The 22,629-nt window shown below is 41.8% G+C and overlaps 1 protein-coding gene across 3 annotated transcripts in view; it reads left to right on the top strand.

Moving 5' to 3' along the window:
• The window catches only part of DPP10 (dipeptidyl peptidase like 10), a 992,794-nt gene that overhangs the window by 937,295 nt on the left and 32,870 nt on the right, over window positions 1-22,629 (top strand). For all 3 annotated transcript variants that reach the window (XM_053254262.1, XM_053254254.1, XM_053254272.1), the window contains exons 15-19: window positions 2,208-2,255; window positions 3,566-3,687; window positions 5,020-5,067; window positions 10,537-10,635; window positions 10,741-10,810. In XM_053254262.1, the coding sequence (XP_053110237.1) occupies window positions 2,208-2,255; window positions 3,566-3,687; window positions 5,020-5,067; window positions 10,537-10,635; window positions 10,741-10,810 (387 nt within the window). The remainder of the gene's footprint in view (window positions 1-2,207; window positions 2,256-3,565; window positions 3,688-5,019; window positions 5,068-10,536; window positions 10,636-10,740; window positions 10,811-22,629) is intronic.

Here is a 22,629-nt window from a genome sequence, read left to right as displayed (position 1 = left end):
AGCGATACCTATACCAACAATATTGATAACAAAATTCTGACATCCCAGGTCCTTGGGAAGGACTCGATGTCTGGATAAAACAAACCAGTCGATAACATCTGTTTGACTGTGCAAACAAGAAATAATAATAAACAACTTTATTTGTTTGTCGCCCCATAACAAATTCTTCTCTGGGCAGTTCACAACAGAGGATTAAAACATAGAGTAAAAACACATAACACATTAAATCATAACAGACAAAAAAGAAGAAAAGAAAATACAAAATAGCTTAAAACACAAAGTAGCTTAAAAACTCATTTTAACATTAGTTAAAAATCAGTTCAAATCTGAAAACCAAAATTTAAAAGGCCTGGTTGAACAAAAAGGTATTCACCTGGCATCTAAGAACAAAATGATGAAGCCAGGTGGACCTCACTGGGGGTTCTAGAGATTTGGGCTGTGGTGTCATCAATATGCAAGAGATACCCAACTCTGTCTCTTATGTCATCTGATCCTTGGGAGGCAGAGGAGTTTCTGAGCTGAGATGTGCTGGGTGAGGCTAACAAGATGAAATGTAATCCAGACAAAACAGAGGTAATGGTGGTTAGTGGGGGGCATTCAGAGTAAGGGCTTCCAGCCTATTCTGAACAGGGCCATGCTGCCTCTGAAGGAGCAAGTTCATAGCTTGGTGGTCCTCGTGGATCTGGTACTGCTCCTAGAGAAGCACCAGATCCATGTGGCCAGAAGTGTCTTTGCACAACTTTGCCTGGTGCACCGCTGCATCCCTTCCTTTAAAAAGCTGATCTGACTTCTGTCACCCATTCTTTAGTCACATCATGTTTCGGTTATTGCAATGTGCTATGTGTGGGGCTATTTGGAAAATATTCAGAAACTACAGATGGTGCAGAAAGAGGCAACCAGAGGAATATCTAGAGCTGTTCATTGTGTGAATAATATTACTTCAAACTTGAAGACACTGAATTAGTTGCCCATCTGTTTCCAAGTGCAATTCAAGATGCTGCTTATTATCGTTAAAGCCCAAAATGGCTTGGACCTTGGATAGCTTAAGGGACACCTGTTTCTAACCAAATCTACTCATCGGTCTAGGACTAAATCAGCTGGAAGGGCCCTGCTCCACATGCTGATGCCCGCTGAAACCCACATGTGGGACAAGGCTTGCTTGGTGACTTGCCTGTGGAACTCACACTCCAGTGAGATCCACATGGTCCAGTCTCCTGGAGGTGTATGTATGTATTGGTTTATTTTGGCCCAAGGCCAGCATAAGTCTCCTGGAGGTGACTGAAGCTTCTCTTTTCACTCAGGCCTCTGGCCAGTGAGTAGTTGTCCTATTTTATTTTATTTTAGTGGGTTTTGTAGCTGTCTGCCAGTTTTTAGTTATATTTTTATCAAGTTTTACAAAGGCTTTAATGAGTTTATTTATTAATTTGTTGTTCACTGCCCTGTGGTCATGAGCAGTGTGCAGATGTAAACAGTAAGCAGGTCCCACCAGCTGCCTTGACTTCCACAAAGGAAGAAAGGAGGGATATCAATCTACTGGAATGAATGAATGAATGAATAAGGCTGACATGATGTTCAGCTTCTTGATACTGTTGCAAATTGCATCACAACTGCTGTGGACAAATAAAGCAGCCCTGATGCTGTTGAGGACTAGCGCTTGTGCAAGCAGCATTGCCGCAGTTACTAGCAATGAAGAGAATGGAAGTAACTGCAGCATTGCTGATAGGACATGTTGTCATCCTCAACAGCGCCAGTATGGTTCACAGCATTGCCAAGTCACTGTGCATCATGTCAGCCACTACGAATATTGCAACAACTGTCAACTGCTGCATTGTATACATGGCTGTAGTAATAATCTGTCAAATGAAGTCACTGTTATATGCATTAATCAAGGGCACATTATGCGTAAAGGTGTTCAGTGCTTTTCACAATGTTGGTGACAATCTATCTCTCAGTTCCACCAATAATTTTTGTGTTGTTTGTCAATACTGTATGGAAATGATTGCTTTTACTAAATAGCTTTAAAATGAGGCCTTTAATTTAAAATATTGAAATATCAATGTCATATTTAATCAATTAATGAATTGCTTACATGCAGGTCTGTTGATTTGCAGCTGTTGAGCCTTTGCTATGATGTTCATTATATTCATGGTTCAAATGACTTGATAATACCTAGGCTGAACATATTTCTTTTTCTCTTCTTTTGCCAGTTATTTTTTAAGTACTGAGAATTCTCCAAGAGGAAGACAGCTACATAGGTAAGTGGTCAACAGCAGCATATTTTTCACAAGTTTGAGAGGACTTGTGCCTCTAACATTACAACACATTCACTGAATAGTAGGAGAAGGGCTGTTGATCTCCGTCCTATGCATTCCTATTCAGGTACCTTCAGTAACCTGAACATCACTTTCCAAATTAATCTGTGGCAATGCATATTCATGTTAAACACTGGCTGACACTATGTCTAACAAAGCGCTTGTAGAAGGACATTGTGCTTGCACAAAGCTGTTGTGCTGGTGAAGTATGCCAAGTTTGGAGCTTGCATTCCAGAGTAGGGTTGCACTGTTGCAATCTGCAGCATGCCTAATTTCTTTTAAAGGGAACTTTTGCTCAAGAACTCAGTTCCATAAATCCCTGGCTTTTATTGCAAGTATGTAACCTTTTTGTATTACTGCAACTTTGCCCATTATGCCTGCATCAGAATGTGCACCACGGATAATTGTGATGGAAAGAGTCTTTTCCCATCTTTCTTAGCTGAAGTTCAGTGGAAGAGCATCTGCTTTGCATACAGAAGGGCATGGGTTCAATCTCTGCCATATCCATGTGGAGCTAGGGAAGCCCCCCTAGAGAGCTGGTACCAGTCATTGTAGATAATACAATGACCTCCATGGTCTCACTCAATATAAGGCAACTTTGTATATCCTTCTTAGCTGGTCTAATGTTATGAACACATTTGAAAAGTTTCAGTATATAGAAAGAGGAGGGAAATGAAGCATTTGACTAATTTTGTCTGATTTACATAAATCATGTATAGTCGCCTTCAGACATCACTGCAAACTGTGGGTCCAGTGGACCTGCAGTTTGCTTCCATTCCCATTGCATACTCCCAGAGAAGCCCGATCTGCAGTCTGGGAAACTGCATAGGGGGAGGAACTGGCTGTGTGGGCTTTCCTTGACACATGAAGGAAAGCCGCAGTAGACAATCAAGTATGAAGGTGGGAGGAGCTTCCTACCCTCAACTCCGGTTGAACACAGTGGTAGAATCTGGACAACACAATGCTGCTTTGGGACCTGAGGTTTTGGCGGGTTCAAATTCAGGTTTGGGGGCTAAAACTGATACACAGTTTGGTGCCGAACCCGCAGGTTCATGCATTTAGATGACCAAAATCTTCAACATCTGGCACAGTTGCCTCTAGTTGTGTGTTATGTTTAAAGGTGGCCATAATCTTGGTCTTCACAGTGCTGGGATGTATGTATATTCACAAATGCTTTAGTAATATACTTATAACACATAGTTGCTAGATTTTTACATGTGTGCCTTATCTTTTTTCTTTTTTTGCCACTCTAGTGTGTCAACGGTTAATTTGTTGAATCGTCAATGCCTTTCATGCAATTTCATGAAAGATCAGTGTACATATTTCAATGCAAAGTTTAGCCCTACAATCAAATATTTCATTCTGCAATGTAAAGGTAAGCCAACCTTTGCCAGTGTAGTATATTAAAAATTGTTCAGATGCTTTTAAATATCAAACTTTGCAATTGTATGAGGCTACTGTCTTATCATAAGCTGCATGATGTCATGGAAAAGGAATTGCTAAAGAAAATGTAGAATTGCCTTCTGATTTCAATAAAAATAGAAAAATATTTTAAATGAGAAACTCTGTAAGAATGTAACTCATTTATTACTGACAAAGGCTTATAAATTGTTGGTCCAGTGCCTGATCTGAGAACGTACCATACAGCTACTTTGCTGAAGCTAAACAGGTACCATAAGCTGCCTTGACTTCAATGGAAGAAAGACAGGATAGAAATGTACTGAAATGAATAATAAATAATAATAATGACTGACATGCAAGCAGCCACGGCTGGCAGATGATCACAAAAACAGGGTTAGGAGAGAATGGGGTTCGAAACTACACTTGGGGTCACCAGCGACTATAGAAGGAAAGGGGACTGGAGAAAATCACTGTTCCCCTCCACTTGCTTGAATGGAACTTCTTTCATTTTCAGAAGAAATTCTTAGGATCCAGCCTATTACAAGCATTACAAAAGCCTTCTTTGTTGTTGTGCAACAACTGGAAGGGGACCCCTGACATAAAAAACTATAGAATTCTACATGCGTGGAACTGTGGGGGTCTGTATAATCCTATTTCTAAATGACAGAGAGGGAGAAACTCGAATCACTTACCTCCTAACTCTCAAGTTACCACATTTAGCAATGAACTCTAAATGTCATGCCTAAGTTGGCATTAGACAGCATCCCGGGAAGGTTCATGAACATTTCATGATGGCATGGTTGTGGGGGGAGTATGCACACAGGTAAAACTTCATTTGATCAGCAGTCCCTACTGCTTTGCTTTAATGTGATATTCTCCTCTGGCACTTGGACGAGGAAACCCATGATCTGAATGGGACACATTGCTTTTAATGTCTTTGGCAATTCTCTAGTGGCCTTCAAATGACTTTGAAAAGTGCTGAATCCTCATAGTTCTCCTTTGATTTAATAGTAGCTGCAGGTGCTCCATACTTTTTGTAAGCAGACTATTAATCGCTCTGTGTGTCAGTTTCTCAACTGTAAAATTGAGATAATAATAATAATACTTCAGATTTGTATCATTCCCCGGGAGACTATCCTAGTGATGCCTTGGCATTAATGTGACTACCCACGTGCTAAGTGTTAAAAGCACATGCTTAATTGTTTTGAGAGCTGAATGCAGTACTGCTAATATGCATTCTAAGATTCTTATTTTTTTACTGAACTACTGAGGAACCTATATTAATAAATGTATCTTTACCTTATAGGACCGGGTGTTCCAGTTATCAGTGTGCACAGTACAAGTACTCCTGAAAGTAAGTGTACACCAGTTCATTAGGGATTTTATTGTGGCTTTCTCCCCTTCCTTCTTCTTCTTCTTTTTTTTACTTTTAAGGAATTAATTTCTATAAGCCCATCTTAAGTACAGCCAAGCAATAAACATGCCTGTAAGTGATAAGAATAGAGGGAAATTAATCAAGTGACTATAACATACCAGGGATTTCTGAGGCTGATGTTATACTAGATATATATCTTTTATCTCCTATTAATGCTTGTGTTAATTAGGTGGCGCAATGGTGTGATCCCTTTCACTAACTATGCAAATTGAGTTTCTGTTACAGCACCTCTGATGTATGCTTTAAAATCCTTTAAAGCTGTAATCCAATTAGTTTGGATTAAGGTGCAGGCTTCCAAGTGCCACTTGTTTAATTCAGCCTACATTCAATAAACTCAATTCTAGTTGTAAGAACATAAGAACAGCCTTGCTGGATCAGGCCCAAGACCCATCTAGTCCAGCCTCCTGTTTCACACAGTGGCCCACCAGATGCCGCTGGAAGCCTAAAGGCAGGAGTTGAGGGCATGCCCTTTCTCCTGCTTTTATTTCCTTGCAACTGGTATCCAGAGGCATCCTGCCTCTGAGGCTGAAGGTGACCTATAAGCCATTGAGAGACTTCTCCTCCATGAAGTTATTCAAACCCCTCTTAAAGCCATCCAGGGTGTCGGCTGTCACCACATCCACAAATTGATTATGCATTGTGGGACAAAGTACTTCTGTTTTTTCGTCCTAGATTTCCTGGCAATCAATTTCATGGGATGACCCCTGGTTCTAGTCTTACGGGAGAGGGAGAAAAATTTCTCTCTATCCACTTCCTCCACACCATGCATGATTTTATAGACCTCTTTCACGTCTTCCCACAGTCATCTTTTTTCTAAACTAAAAAGCCCCAGGTATTGTAGCCTTGCCTCATAAGGAAGGTGCTCTAGGCCTCTGATCATCTTGGTTGCACCTCTTCTGTACCTATTCCATTTCTACAATGTCCTTCTTTAGATATGGTGACCAGAATTGTGCATAGTACTCCAAGTGTGGCCGCACCATAGTTCTGTATAATGGCTTTATAATATTAGTAGTTTTATTTTCAATCCCCTTCCTAATGATCCCTAGCATGGAACTGGCCTTTCTCACAGCTGCTGCACACTTTCAACGAGCTGTCCACCATGACCCCAAGATCCGTCTTGTACTTAAGCTTTTGCAGGCTAATGTTACCCTTAATATACATAATGTTGCTCAAATTTTGTGAATTCATGTGCAAAAATGAACCCTTTCATATTTTATAGTTATTACAGAGAATATGATTTTTTTCTTGAGATATCAAAAATAAATGACTATTTTACTTTTTAGCACTACTTGCACTATTGATTATTCATATTTGAATGTATGGAATGTTAAATATAATTGCACTTTATCCTGTGTAAAGCAATTTTTCTTTTTCCTAGTCCCACTACATTTGTGAATAAAGGCAAACCTCATTATACGCGAAACCGCTATTTATGGTTCAGCATATTAACAGGTGTCTAATAGACACCTGATTTCATTATCTGTGGATACAAAGGGTTAAAACTTATGAATTCGCAGCTCCTAGAAGGCTGGAAGTGACCACAGAGGTAACGTCTGGCTGCCTTTTTGTAAGGAGGAGCCATTTTGTGGCTCATTTCTTTCTTTTCAAAAAGATTTTTTTTCACAATTTTTTGTGGTTTTAGGGGGGCATTCCTGGGCACATGTAGGTCCCCCATGGAGCATGGGACAGTAAACAATCACTATTATTTTCACCCTTTTTTCTTTTTTTCTTTTTTTGCTTTTTAAAAACATTTTTTGTCAATTCTGGGACCCCATTTCCTATAGACATAATGAAGCTCTTCTTACAATCGGTGATAAGAGCTTCTTCCGGGTCTGCAGGGAGAGCAGGCCCGCTCTTTCTGCAGACAATCAAAAGGCAGCCCTGGGCTGCCAGATCAGCCGCTCACACGACTGCTGGCTCCGTCACAAGGCTGCATACTGGAGATACCCCCGAGCCCAGGAGGCTGCTTGCAGCCTCTTGGTTGGGAGTCTACTTGTGTCACTGCATGCCACGGCAATATACAAGCAATCAAATGAGGTTAACGGAGTGCTCGCTCCATTAACCTCACTTAAGTGGAGGGAGAATAAGGTGGGCTAGCCACCTTGGGAGCACCAGGCTCACCTGCAAGCCCAGTGGTTTCTGCGATCCCTGGAAGGCGGGCTAAGCTCCCTTAGCCCACTTTCAGGGATCGTGGGAATAGCCTCATTGCCTTGTTACATTTTTGTTATTCGCAGTATTAAGTGAGGAACAGAAACTCTACAAGTAACAAGGTATACCTGAATAAACATTCTGATCCAGCTAGAGTCTGCATTCATGGAACCCCCATGAAAATCATGTTTTCCATGATTGCATGAAAAATTGTAGGTGCTATGTGTACATAGCCCAAAAGATGCTGGAATCCAACTAATCAGCTGGTTAGTGGAAAAAAGCAGGGACCTGGATTCAATGCTTCACCTTACCTTCCCCATCAAACTGTTGATTAGCAGGATTCCATATTCTAGTACCTGGCAACGCATCAGAGATCAAGTATTGCTTGGAACTTCTATAAGGGTTTTCTTCATTACACACTGTACCTAAGACTCGTGCCTGGGCTAATTGTCAGTTATCCTTTATTGTGTCCTTTCTCCTTCCCTTGCACCTCAGATTAGCAGGAGTTGGGTTCACCATCACCTAATGCTTCCTCCACTGTGGACCTCCTACTCCAGCCAAACTCCTCACTGGGAATCTTGACTGTCATGGAACTGTCCCTTCCTTGGCAATTCCCCGTGCTGCCCTAAATAACTGGTTACAGCCCCTGTACTCTCAAGAGAGGTTGCCACACTCTCCCCCATGGAAAGATTATGGACTTTCGTGAGAGTGCTCAGCAACCCACCCTTCATTTGCCCCACATGCTTCACTCCCAGCCTCCATGGCTGACACACTGCCGGATACCCTCGATCCCTTGTTTGTTGCTTGTTTTTGGTATTGCTTACCAGGCCTTCTGGCCACAATTTTTCTCAGCACTGTCTGGATATCCTGGGGTTTGAACCTCGGAGCTTCTGCATACTAAGCAGATGCTAAACCACTGAGTTACAACTGCTTTCCCAAAGTCAAAGATCATCCATAGTATGCAGTCTTAACCAATAAAGTATAGCCCATTTACTTTCAGTAATGCCATAAAGAGAATATATTTAGTGCTTCACTGCATTATTATACAGACAAAAACCTTCCCCTCTATTAAGGCATGCATCATTTTGGAAATCTGGCTCTGCACTTTGAGGAAAGACTTCAGTTCACATGTTTCCCTTGTGCATATACTTTTAGTATTATTCTTTCATTATTCTCTTTAAAGTTCAATATTCTTGCCCATAGTCATTGGTCTAGGAAGTGTTAATGGGTTGATATTTGTATATAAAGCAAATGGCCTGCCCTGGTTGCTTTTAGAATTCCCCTCTGCAAAGGATCAAAGCAAAGATTCATTTGGCTAAGCATTTGTGGGGGGATAGGTAAAGGCCAGAGATTATTGGTTGCAGCTAAGAATAAAACTAATGATGTATCTAATGCCTGAATGCAAGATTAGATAATCTCTTCTATTAATAAAGCAGAAGACACATCATTGAAGTTTATTTCAGTTACTGTATCTGAAACAATTATTATAATATTTTGGTCTACTGCCCAGAACTAACATTCCTGCTAGATTATCCCCTGTTGACCTACATAAGGGGAGAATAATTTTACTAAAAATCTGTATTAATCACAAAAATTGGAAGCTGAGAGCAAACCAATCAAATATGTATACAAATACAGATGGATTTAAAATATTACTACAAATATCACTGCAATTTTTAGGTTTTGCAGCTCTCTGAAGAGTCAATAGGAAGGGCTCTTTTAACACCAGGATGAAATGCTCATGTAAATGGCATAACCTTGTACAACAGGTCATGAATAATATTTTTTGTATTTTGACAGCATTCCATTTCTAATATGAGAAGGAATTTGGAAATTATAAAGCATTGCCAGGAAATTCCAAATGTTCTGCATGGCAGCTCAGGCAAATGACATAGGTCAAAAATGACCATTCTTTTTCATTGTCTTCTCTGTTATTCACACTCATGGGCTTCTGTGCTTGTGCAACGGCTCATCAGGACCCTACTATAGAATTACATCATATCTGTTTGATGAACCTGGCCTTAAGCACCATCCTTAGCCAATGCAATACATATCTTCCCCTCAGGTCTTTGCTGAAGCAAATGCTATGCTGGTCACCAGAGTCTTGAATTTCATTAAGTTTTATTTGGGCTCTGACTCAACACACATGACACAACAGTTAGGCCTGCATGGCCCTACCAACAGTCTCACTATTGGATCAGATCAAAACCTGACGTTTTGGGCTGTACAGAGTCCTAACAAAACTGGTCTGGCAAAATATCAAACAAGGTTTTCACTCCCAACATTTGAGAATTCCAATGAGAGTCACTGTAGAAAGAAGGATGGGGGACTCCCCATGACAACTAAACATCTTTAAACCTATATGACAGCTAAACAATTTTGTACATTATTTCTGCTTTCATATAGTGTTAAGCTGATAACCTGCTATGCAAGAAAGTCTGGTTTATCTCAACAGACATAAAAGATGGCTACTTTCATATTTCAATTTGTTCGCAACATCGCAAGTATCTTCCTTCATTTTCAGGTAGGCTCCAGAACATGCCATTACAAGAGCCCTTCAAATGATCAGCACCCTGAGTCTTCACAAAGTGTATGATGGTGGTAAAATGTGTACCTCAACTGAAGGGAAGATGTTTTGCATCAGCTAAGGATGGTGCTTGAGGGTAGGGTTCCCTCCAAAAAATATATGAGGTAAAGCAGTAGAAGATTCCTGACATGGCTTTATTCATGTGCAGAAGCCCATCAGTGTGAATGTACAGAAAGATTACTTGAAGATAGGTACTGGACCGGGTCTCACGATCAGTGAGACCTGGTTTGGGGCAGTGAGCGGGAAGAGCAGGCTAAGCCATCCTCGTATATTCATGCTCCATCCAACAGTATATTGACTATAGTTTACAGAAGCAATTGTTAAAGCCAGAAAAGAGAACAAAAATCATTAACATTTCCTTGTGCATTATAAATTAAGCGGAGTAGCTAGTAATTTCCAAGATAAGGTGATTCTATAAATGTGTTCTTAAAATATCTATTTATTCATTCATTATTTATTTATTTATCATCATATTTTACTCCCAGCATTTCAGAATTCCAAAGAAAAGCATTTAAATATGCATTTAATTTGATTCATATTGATTTTGCATATATATATAGATAGATAGATAGATATAGATATAGTATTTTGCTGATCTAGTTTTCCACAATAATATGTATTTCTTCCATTTTATGGTTTTGTTTTCCTTACAGAATTTTATATATTGGAAAACAATTCTGTATTAAAAGAAGCCATTTTAAAGAGAAAAAAAATCCGGACAGAAATAAAAATGCTTCACATGGATGACTATGGTAAATATATCTAGAAGTTATTGGAACAAATCAAATATCTTTCAAACCTTTACAAAAAAATCTTTTAAACTACTAGCCTTTAATGTTTTACTCTTTTCTTAAAAGACCTTCCTTTACAGTTGTCATTTCCCAAGGATTTCACAGATCGAAATGCATATCCTCTTCTATTAATAGTGTAAGTATAAATCTGCCATTATTCAGGTTAGTTAAATTAAGTTATGTGATCATAGGGCTTGTTTGCATGCTCTCTGGCCATAAGAACTGACATTCTAGTTCACATAAATGACCAGCTGAAGCAGTGATCCACTAAGGCAGTGGATCACTGAGGTAGTGATCCTCCTGCGATGGCACTGAAATGCACATATGACTTTCTAGGGACAATTGGGTAGCTTGCTGGGTAGCTTTTCCCCTTTCCTTGCTTCCACATAACCACTTCTACCCATGTTTTCCTCCTACTTTGCTTCCACCCAACCAAAAATTGGGAGCACACACAGCTCCCACACCTGGTTAGAAAACAGTGTGAATTACGTTACACATTGAGCCCTTTGCCATGTTAATGAGAAAAGGCAGCAAGGGGAGGAAGCCTTTCAGGAACCTCCCCTGAAGACAATCCATTCCTCTTTGAGATCCACACACCCAGACTGTCCTCCACCCCTGCTTGCAGCAGGGAGGTTTGGGGGCTGGGAGGCCCTCAGAACTCCCATAATGCACTGTGTGAGTACATGGTGTATCATGGGGATCCCCCCGTGTTGACAGGGGGCCCTGCAGTCTACCAGCCCCAGCTGCAAGCAGCCAGGGCTGGAAGGTGATTAAAAAAATGAGGTTAAGGGAGAGCTTGCCCCCTTACTGCATCCTAGTGCTGTCTAATATGGTTGTCTCTGGGTTGCACTTAATCAAGAGATAAAGGAGCACTTTGAGCTTCCAATTTCTTGTTAGAAGCTGTTGTGATAGCTTAGAGTAGTCACAACCTCTAGGTCAATATTATCATATTAATTGCATTGTTTATCTTGCCCTTCCTCCAAGCAGCTTGTGGTGGGGGACATGGTTCTCTATTTTATTTCCACAACAACCCTATGAAGTAGGTTAGGCTAACCAACAGTAACTAGCCCAAGATTATCAAGTCACTTTTATGAATGAGGGAGAATTTGAACTTAGGTTCTCCTGATTATAGTCTATCCACTATACTAATTCACTGAATATTAGACAACCACTAATCATGTGGTTTGAAGGGCTCCTCTACTTCTGGACACCACTGCTGACATGGCTTGCTGTGTAGTCACTATGGATGTTGACATATTTGGGAAAAGGTGACACCAGCATAATAGAGTTTTTGGATCACACTCTATCTTATAGTAAGCCACAGAAGGGGCCACTAGCAGATATTCTTTTAAAAAAATAATCACATAATGGTGTGATGATGTCACAGCCTTGGTAACCCAAACAGGTCTGTGTCTGGTCAGTATTGATGGTGGAGCACCCTGGAAATCCAATGAGTGCTGCTTAAGTTTGAAGATGTAAGAAAAGTGGGAATTAGTTTTAGCTCCTGTTGATAATCTGTTTTGGGACAACATGAAAATGAAAATTGATGCATCAAACTAATAGCTAACGATGTCTTATAAACTATATAGGAATGCAATTGGAGAAAATTCAAATACAATTTGAGAAAATTATGTTGAAGGGCTTAGTGATTAAACAGCTCTTCCTTGAAGGAAAGCTTTTGAATTAATGAAATATTTGTTCAGGAATCGTTGCAATATAAAATACCTGAAGATTATATATAATACCTGAAGATGCTCCTGGGCTTCCCAGAGGAACCTGGTGGGCCACAGTGTGAAACAGGATGCTGGACTAGATGGGCCTTAGATCTGATCCAGCAGGGCTGTTCTTATGATTACATTGAGTTAGATTTACAGTGTAGTTTTTACAGATGGTTCTTTGGAGGAGACATGCCAATTTACAGCAGCTGAGTATCTACCTTAAGATGTTTGCTTTTGTCTTTTTAAACAGTGTGTGGAATTAGAAGCAGGCATTAAGGAAGGTTCACATGTGAATATGATAGCACTCCTGCACTGGAATAGCCACCACTGAGCAGAGGGGGACATATTTCCAGGGCTGCTGATGTTTGGGGGATGCCTAGGACTCCCCTTGCCTCCCCCACCCCCTGAGAATCAGATGGAGAACAAATTGCTCACCACTTGGGAGAGGGTGATGGGAGGCACTTCTGTGTTTCTGTACCTCAGTGCTGGCCGTGCCCCTTGTGCTGGTGTCAGAAGCACATCAACACGGGGTGTGTGGTCAACATAGAAGTACAAACATGCTGCCTGCCGCCCGCCCTTCTCCCAGCTGGCAAGCGGTTCCTTTCTTGGTTGGGTGTTTCATTTCTCTCTGTCACTTGTAGTGAAGGAGAGAAAAGAAACCGACATAGGAATCACTTGTCAACTGGGAAAGAGTGACTGGCAGCATGGCCATGCTCAGATGCCAGCCATGTCCCCTCCATTGACATGCTTCTGATGTCAGCACAAGTGGCACGGTCAGTATCAGAATGCAGACATGCTGCTCATCAACAGAAGTGCCTCATTCAAAAGTGGGCAAAACGTCCATTGAGGTGTTTTGGCCATTCTGTTGTATAAAAACCAAACATAGCTGCCAAAAAGTATATGTTTCCAAATGGTCCTGCATTATTCAAAGTTATGTTATTTTCTTGCTACAGCTAGCATAGATAGTTGCTCTGGAGGAATGATGAAAAAAATCCAGGATGTCCAGCAGTTGACATATACATATCAGTTTAACCATACCTGTTGAGACAGCCATCACCCCTATCTATAATAATAAGCTTTCATCATTGTCCAGACTAAATGGCTAAAGCAGAGCTACTCCACATTGACCTCCTCGTGATATAGTTCGTGGGCATTTTTCTTGGCCCAGAAGCCTATTGCTAGAGCCCCCATTATTAGCAACATTCTGACAGACTGTTATCTTCCGCCCACTACTATGCTGACAGCCTGAAAATAAAACTATGCAGATCCTGGCATGACAAAGATCTGATTATGGTTGGATTTTTAAGACAAAGCTAGGCTTGGATTCCAAGATGTCTTTGTAAGGAAGTAACCAGTTCCATTGCATAAGACTGCACCCCATCGCCGCACTCCATGATAAGGCAGGGGTGGATTTGTGTGCCTGGCCCCCTCGAAGGGCATGGGGGCTGCCATTTTGTTCCCCTAGCACATGATGGTGGCCATCCAATCAGAGCAGGGGAGTGGCCGCATAAGTGGCCAGCTTCCGTTGATCACTCTGTTTCTCTCAGGCAAGAGATACCCACCCACCCGCCCATCTCATTTCAGTGAGGGTTCTTGGGTCACCTTTGGGGGGGCAAGTAGGAATTTTGGGGGTCACACCCTATTGGATTTGGATGTGGCCTTTTTTTACCCACTTCTCACTGATTCTCCCGGTAGGGTTTCATTGTTTAGGATGATTGGTCACTTTGCAGAAGAGTGCAGGTTGGGATAATTTGTTCCGTATTGGTGTTTGACTGGATGACTGATTAAGGTGAGTGGGAAGCCGAGGAACAACTCTTGCAGGTTTTGCAGCCCTTGCACTGGGATCTGCCCTACTCTGAAGCTGGCTGCACCCACCACTCAGTGTTTTGCAGCCTGGGTCAGGTGAGGCAGGCTGGCCTCCCCTCAGCAGCGAAAAACCTTGTAGTTGAGGTGATGTCCAGACATGGAGCCATGCTGAATCAACACCCAGTCCTTCGCCCTATTCTGGGCTCTCCTCCTTATGAGGTTGACCCTTATGCGGAGTACCCACTCTCTATTTATAAATTCCTCATTGCAGGTTATTTGTAAATTTATCAACAGATTGGCCCTAGTTCTTCCAGTTTGTTGCTATTGGGGCCTGGGTGTGCAAGTGGCAATTCCTCATTTTTGTATACAAATTACTTGCCAGAAAAAAAGGTCTCAGAACTGTTTAAAATCTTACATTTGCAACATTGGGGCATCTGAAAAACTGAGGTGTATACTGTTAATCCATGTGAAAATGCTTTTGTGGGAAACAGCTTCCTGTGGTATTTTAGGGACTCACTTAAGTGGCTGGAATCATCTCATTTGTGTGTGCTGCTTTACACAAATGAAAGGTCAGGATGGGTATTGGATTGCACCAAACCAACCATGAGTTAATTCCATTTATGCTTGTATCAAGAATTTTTAACTTACTTTTTTGGTTAGAGAATGCCATTCTTGCTATATTATAGAAAAAGAGCAGAAGCAGGTCTGTTTTCTCAGGGCTTTCTTTCAACTAACTAACAAAAAGCAAGTCCATCCCCTACTGGTGACACCACTCTTCCTGTTACAGCTGCAGGACATGGTTTCGTGTATTGCAATATTGTTAGAAACCTACTAGATTGCTGCAGCTCATGAAACTGCTTATGTGTGTCCACAAACCAACTCGCTTAGGCCTCATCAGTATCAAACATCTGATAGTATACCACCACACCCCATAAAGAGCTATGTCATGTGGTTCACAATCCCAAAAATGAACGTTCTTTGGGTTTTGAATACTCTGGCTGCCATCCAGACTACTGAAGCATGTGCATAAACAGCATCTCTAAAAATGGTGTGATTGCGCCCACAGCAATGTCAGTCCCCGTACATATACATACTTTTCAACAGAGGAGAGTGCTCTGGGAGATGTGTGCACTGGCTCCGTTGTGCAAAAACGTTAGGCCTTTAACCAAAATGAGAGGGGTTTGGAGAGAGTTCGGATTGGACTTCTCCAGCCCCTTTTGCAAAAATTCAGAGATTTCCAGAGCTCCAAATGGTGGCAAGGATTTTTTTTGGGGGGGGGGGGGTTTAAGCAGCCAACCAGCTGATTTCCAGGTTTCTCTTGCAATTCTTTGGTGTGAAGAAATTTCCCCTTCTAGGGCTGCTCAACTTCGGCCCTTCTGCAGATGTTGGCCTACAGTTCCCATCATCCTTGGCTACTGGCCACTGTGCTTGGCAATTATGGGAGTTGTGGTCCAAAAACAGCTGGGGGGGCCTAAGTTGAGTAGGCCTGCTGAGACTCTCTGATGTTACCTTACTTCCCCTGCAACACTCTGGTATTATGTTAGTTTTCTTCTGGGCTCACAATTAGTATCCGAGGTTAGGTCTGAAAGGTTTTGTCCAACCCCTATCCTGATGCACATCCCTATCCCTACTCCAACTTTAAGAAGGGTCCAAAAGACCCTGAAACAATGTTTTCAGGGTTCGATTAGATTGGGTCACACCCGATCCAGACTTTTGTGCTTATGCTCAAAAAGCGTGCACATAAGAAAATGAATGGAGTTGCAGAGGTGGTCCCACTGCATTTTCTGGGGAGCTGTTTATGCATGTGCTTCTGTAGCCAGGATGTCAGCCACTAAGAGCAGTGCATCTGAAACTGGTTAAATCTTTGCAAGGCACAGATCCTGAATCTTGAGTACTTTTTTTGTGGGGGGCAGGAGGCATAAGCCTTTTAAAATGCACATGAAATTCTAACTAATGAATCTGGAAATTGCACATCCAAGAAATGCATAATGTCACTGGATGTGTAAAGCTGTTTTTCCAGTGTGACAGTATGTAAAGAATTGGCAATTAGCAGGGAATCTTATTAACATGAATGGGAAGTGCACATCTAAATCTTCAACAATCTGCTAAAAATGTAATCTTTGATTATTAATAAGGCAGGATATGTTATATACCCTTTTTCTTTTTAGCTGCTTAATCTAATTAGACACTGTTTGCCCTGCAGGTTGTACTTGTGCACTTATAGTAGTTTGCACTGCTTTTAGAAAATTTGCATTGCATATTTTTATCCTTCCACATATTCTATTTCTGCTACAGAATACATGGAAAGAGAAATTTATATTTTAATATTGTGAGGCCTTTGGGGTCAGGAAATCAACTTATTTCTTTTTCTATGTAACTTGTTTTGTGCATTTTTTGTTGTTGAAAAGGGTATAAAATTGTTGTTGTTGTTAATATAATATGATCCATGTTACTTACTTATGATCGCTCTTACTTGCAATGTCTTACAGTATATTATGCTGATGTAATTGAATGGCTCCTTAGGATTTATGGCAGGATAGACATTTGATAAATAAATATAATGGAACAAAACATGTGCATGCAGAAATGTGTCTCTAAGCGCAGTACCTGGGGCAGGGGGGCATAAGCCTTTTAAAATGCACATGAAATTCTAACTAATGAATCTGGAAATTGCACATCCAAGAAATGCATAATGTCACTGAAAGTGTAAAGCTGCTTTTCCAGTGTCACAGTTTGTAAAGAATTGGCAATTATTTTCTTCTATGTTACACTGTAAAAAAGAAGACAAAGAAAAAGCTCAGAATTACACAGTGGAACAAGTATGCAATATCAGAACGACACAGTTGCTCAAGAGCAAATGTGCTGCAAAGTATATGGGGAAAGAAAGGTTTATCAGTGTTTGTGAATCATTGGCTGGGTTCTCACTAGGGATCTGCATGGAACCAGGCAGGGGTGGTTAGATGGCGGTGTGTGTGTGTTGCTTTAAGAGCAGGGGAGGGTGCACTTACTCCTCCCTCAGCTCTTCCCCCGCTGGTGCTCCTATTTTTAAAAGTCCAGGTGGCAGCGTACCTCCCTGCCACCCCATTGCCCACATTTACCGGATCCAACTGGAAGTATCACGGGCATGTTGAATACTTTTGGTTGTATCCGGTAAACAGGGGCAATGGAGTATAGGGAAGGTATTCTTCCACCTCAGTGGACTTTAGAAAAAAAGAGTGCCGGTGGGAGAAGAGCAGAGGGAGGGGTAAGTGAACTCTTGCCTGCTCTTAAAGCAGCACCCCGTGCCATCAAACTGGTGGAACCAGCCACTTTTCGAACCGGTTTGGAGGCCCATAAAGTGTCTAACCCTAACCTTAACCCATAAAGGGCCTCAGTTCCATGCACATCCCTAGTTCTCACAATCCCTGCAATTCTGGTTAAAATCAGAATTACTGAGCCCTATGGAACTGATTGTGAGAACCTAGAATTTCAGAACAATCCTGGTCAAACCACTCCAGTTAACCAGAATTTAAGCAGGATAGATATCCTGGTTATCTATCCTGGTTCAATGCTGGTTATCTGGAGTGGTTTGACCAGGATTGTTCTGAAATTCTAGGTTCTCACAGTCAGTTCCATAGGGCTCAGTAATTCTGATTTTAACCAGGATTTCAGGGATTGTGAGAACCCAGTCACTGTTTATATCTGCATAAGCAGACAGAGGCATAAATGATGAGAATGACCAAATGATCATTTACCTACCCACAACAACTGTGATAGAAGCTGGGCTTAGAGACACATTTCTGCATGCACATGTTTTGTTTCATTATATTTATTTTTCAAATGTCTATCCTGGCATAAACATGAAAGCCATGCCTGTCATGAAAGGTCATGCACACAGTGTGGGAAGTTGCCTAAGACTAAAGCTCACTCCTGAAGCCTGTTGCATGGATAATCTAAGACTAGGGCTGTGTGTGTTAATTATTCCACTGGTTCTTTGAGAAAGAGATGGAAATCAGTTCAGGGGTGACAGTATCATACTGGGTTGAAGAGTGTTCAGATTATAGCACTCTTCAGAGCACTATGATATTTGCACTGAACTGATTTCCATCTCTGCCTCAAAATATCTGTGGGGCAATTAACACATGACCAGATTATCCAGGCAATGTCCTTAGATTAGTCATTAGGTTATCCATGCAATGTAGTGCACTGCATCCCATGCAGGGATCTGTACTGGAATCAGTGCTTTTAAAATTTATTCATAAATTATCTAGCTCCCCCTAGCTATGATCGTGCACCAGCAGGGCATTTCCCAGCTGCCCTTGCATGATGCTGGCACACTTGGCCTCTGCACATGTGTGGAGACCATGTGCATGCCAGCATCGTGTAGGGGCAGCTGGGAAATGCCCCGTCAGCATGCAGTCATAGCTGGGGAGAGTGCTGCCACTACGGAAGTGGGGCAGAATGGAGTAGGAGCAGGTATGGACCTGCTCTCCTTCATATTAAAGGGGCTGTGTAAACTCTTGGTTTTAAAGGGATGTGCCTATGATTTGGACACCAAATTGCATTTCGAGCACATCCCTAATGGTGTGGAGAGTGGAAAGAGAGAAATGTTTCTCTTTCTCTCACAAGACTAGAACCATGGGTCACCCCAGTGAATTTAGGCCTGACAAAAGGAAGTACTTTTCCACAAAGTGCGTAATTAATTTATGGCATTCTCTGCCAGAGATGTGGTGGTGGTGGTCACTAGCTTTGGTGGCTTTAAAGGGGCTTAGAGAAATTCATGGATGGCACGTCTATCAATTACTAGTATTGATGTCTATAGGCTACCACTAGGCTCAGAGGCAGGATTTCTCTAAATACCAGTTGCAGGGCAGCACCTCAGGAGAGAGGGCCTGCCTTCCTCTCTTGCCTGTGGGCTTCCCAGAGGCATCTGGTGAGGCACTTTGGGCTGGGTGAGATGGACGTGATTCATCAGGGCTGTTCTTATGAGTTTCGGTCTTATGCACCCTACTTCACTATGTGCATAACCTTTTGTAACAGAAATGGGTTTAGTGTGTAAAAGACTAAGTAGCTAGATGCCATTCACACTGTCTGTCCACTGTGGGGAAAGTGTGGACATATGGCACAAGTAGATCCTGCTTACATCAGACCAACATAATGTCTTTTCCACAAATGGAAGGTGTATTGTGCTATCACAAAGACCTCATCTACTAGAGCAACACCCTTTGAAGGAGAAAGGGCTCTGAATATTTCTAATCACATAGGAGCTTCTATACTTCTAATCAAAATCCATGTCATGATACCCTGTCCAAAGTCTCTTCAGAGGTTTCTTTCACAGCACAAATCAAGCTTTCTGCTGTAGTGATTACCACTGCAAATAACTAGGGAATAAAGCAAACTTGATCTTTAAAAAGCAAACTTGATCTTTAAAAAGCATTGCTCATTAGTTTCAAGTAAGATTTACAGGGGAAACCTTGGAGGCAATGGATCTAAATTTCCCTTGTCTGAGCAATGCTGCAGACCCAAATATATTTTTGCAAACATGGCAACTGTCATCAAAACTTAAAATACATTTTAAATGACTTCTTTGAAAATTAGATGGTTGGTAATTTCCCATCTGTAATAGCCTATCACTTAACAACAAGTACATTCAGATCTTCCCCTGGTAGATTAGGACCTTCCCCTGAGAAACAGATTTATAAAAGTTTGAACAATGGGGTTGGGAGGTGGTGGTGGTTCTTTTCCTTCAAATTAGTTTCTTGTCTCTGATTCTGGGTTTGATGCTGTGCTGATCTTATGTGTTGCTAGACTCTGGGGCCATTCACAAAACTACCAGGCAGGCTGTTGAGGGCGAGGCTTCCCAATCCTTGCCTTCCCCCCAGACAATCATTGCTGGGCTGGTGGGAGTGCAGAGAACAATCCCACACAATACCACTGCTCCGTGTATGTATGTATCCAAATATCAGCAAACATGAATAATCTCTGCACCTTCAACTGTGCAATAATAACTGCAAACACACAATAAGACTCACGACTGAAGGAAAGGGTGGGGAGAAGGCAGGGTTGACCCTACCTTCCCACAGATGATTGCCTCTTCGGTGCGCCACCACACACCATGCTGCACGGATCTCTGGAGGCCGGAACTGCTTTTCCTGGCCTCGATCCACAGTGCACTGCACAGTGAGTGCAGTGGGGCAAAGGGTGTGCTTGCACCCTTTAATCCAGGGGCTACTGGGGGAGGCAGTGCCGGGATCGGCCTCAATCCCGACACTGAACACAAGCAGCACTACCCAGGTAGGGCTGCCCTAACCTGTGTTCATGTGCACTGTCCCCTAACAGTGCTCATGTGCACTGTCTCAATGTCTGTCTGTGTTTAATTTAGACCAACCCAAAGGGAATGTGCCGTAGTTCAAACAATCCACAATTTTTCAGTGCAAGTGTCTTAGTACAGGTGGAGCCCAGGCTACAGGGTTCTTTTGTGGGCCGTTGGCTACCTGACAGATTTGTAAACCTGTATTGGCAAAAGGTTGCTATAAAAGGAGGTACCAATAATATATCAATATGGCGCCACTGGCTGACATATTGACTAATGAAGCACTTGTGGAAACATGTTGCATCAACTTCTATACTAGCTACTTGCACTAAGTCTGGAGCTTTTGCACAAGACCACTATAGAGCAAAAGCACAATTCTGATCTTGTGCTAGCAGGTTTTGCTCATTACACAAGCACTTTGTTAGCCAGGATCTCAGGCGCTGTATGCAGCAATGCAAGTTGGCATTGTTAGTGAGCATCAATAACCTAGAGGCCAGGAGAAGGGGTCCAGTGAAAATGAAAAGTTCAGAGAAGTGGAACAATGGATGATTAGTTTGAGAGTTAAGGATTAGTTGGTTTTGAGGATGCAAATTCCAAAGAAAAAGTGATTAATGGAACAGTGACAAAAGGAAATCATGATTATTTTTTTGCTCACTGCTAAGAAGAAAAGGGGAAACATCCTAGTGGTGGTGGGGGGAACACCACCTATTGGCTTTTATAGTCTTTATAACAATGAACCTTTTTTACTTTCTTTCTCCTGAACCCCTTACATTGTCTGTGCTGCATTTCCATTGTTGGTGTTAAGAAAAGTTATTTTTAGAAATCTCTTCACAATATAATGAAAAGTTGGTACTGAAAATCTGTCAAGAGAGACCTTCTGCGGCTGATTTAATTTGTCTTGGATCTTTCAGGAGAGCAGAGGGTGGTAATCTTCAATCCAATTTGCTAGGAACTCTACCCGGAAACTGCCAAATTAGTCTCTTCTTGTAATTAAAGATAAATCAAAATGGTAACTGGGAATACAGAACTATCTCTGAGGTCAACATAGTTTGTATCCAGAAGGAACACAGTGTTAAGTCCATTGACTGTGCACAGAGCTCTGTATCCTTGGTAAACTGTAAATCTAAATCTGCACTAAAAAGAAAAAGAAAACCCTCACACCCAACCAGTGACATCTTCCTTCTTTTCATCACCAGAAATTCGACCTCTAAAAAGCAATACTGTACTTTAAGGAAGGAGATCATGCTGTTTAAGGTAACGCTGATATAGTTGCTTTTTATGATGTCAATTACCAAAACCTTACACCCTGAAAGTTTTAGTTCTGCAATTGACATAGGGATCTAATAATACATCAAATATTTGGAGTAGCATAGTCAAATGCACATCCAGTCAAAAACAATAGACTAGAGGTTGGGTCATTTTTTATCTATATTTCTATAGTTAATTTCATCTGTAGATGATTTTCCAGCATGCATTATTCCTGTTACAAACTGACTTACAAACACTTTCTTAGATACTGAAATTCTGAAGCTAGAAAGAGGTTTTTCTACAGTTAATGTCCATTTGTTTTCAACACAGCAACTTCTCATAACCTTAACTTAGCTTCTCTTGTGTACTTAACTCCAAGCATTTTCAAAACTGGCACTCTGGTTGTTTCTTTACTTTAACCATGTCTGTAGTTGGCTGATACAGCTGCTGAATTAAAAATGCCTGATCTAGATGTGAGAATAGGATGTAGTCACATTAGCAAGGCTTTGAGCCTCTTCTCACAAGCAGTGAGAAGGGCTCCAAAGCAGGCTATGGGGGAAGTGGGTTAGACTCACATTCCGCACGAGTGCACGGTGCATTATTGGGATTCCCCCTCCAAGTCTGCCACATGATTGGGAAAATGGGGAGAAAAGGGGAAGAAGAGAGCACTCACTCTCCCATCCCCATTTTGAAGGGAGGTCCACCAAGTGGGTTTGCTGCCATGGTGCCATCATTATTGGAGCTCTGCGGGGTGGATTATTGGAGCTCTGTGGGATGGGGCAACTCAAGGCAATGTGCCCCTGCACCCCAATCCACCAGGAGCTGGTGCTTGTCTGGGCAGGCGATCTGCCCACCCAAGGAGGGAGAGCAGCTCGTCTGTGGAGAAGGTGA

The sequence above is a fragment of the Hemicordylus capensis genome, chromosome 1, assembly GCF_027244095.1.
Source record: "Hemicordylus capensis ecotype Gifberg chromosome 1, rHemCap1.1.pri, whole genome shotgun sequence".
NCBI lineage: Eukaryota > Metazoa > Chordata > Lepidosauria > Squamata > Cordylidae > Hemicordylus > Hemicordylus capensis.
Note: the sequence above shows the minus strand (reverse complement) of the source record. Positions and strands in the feature narration are given on the sequence as shown.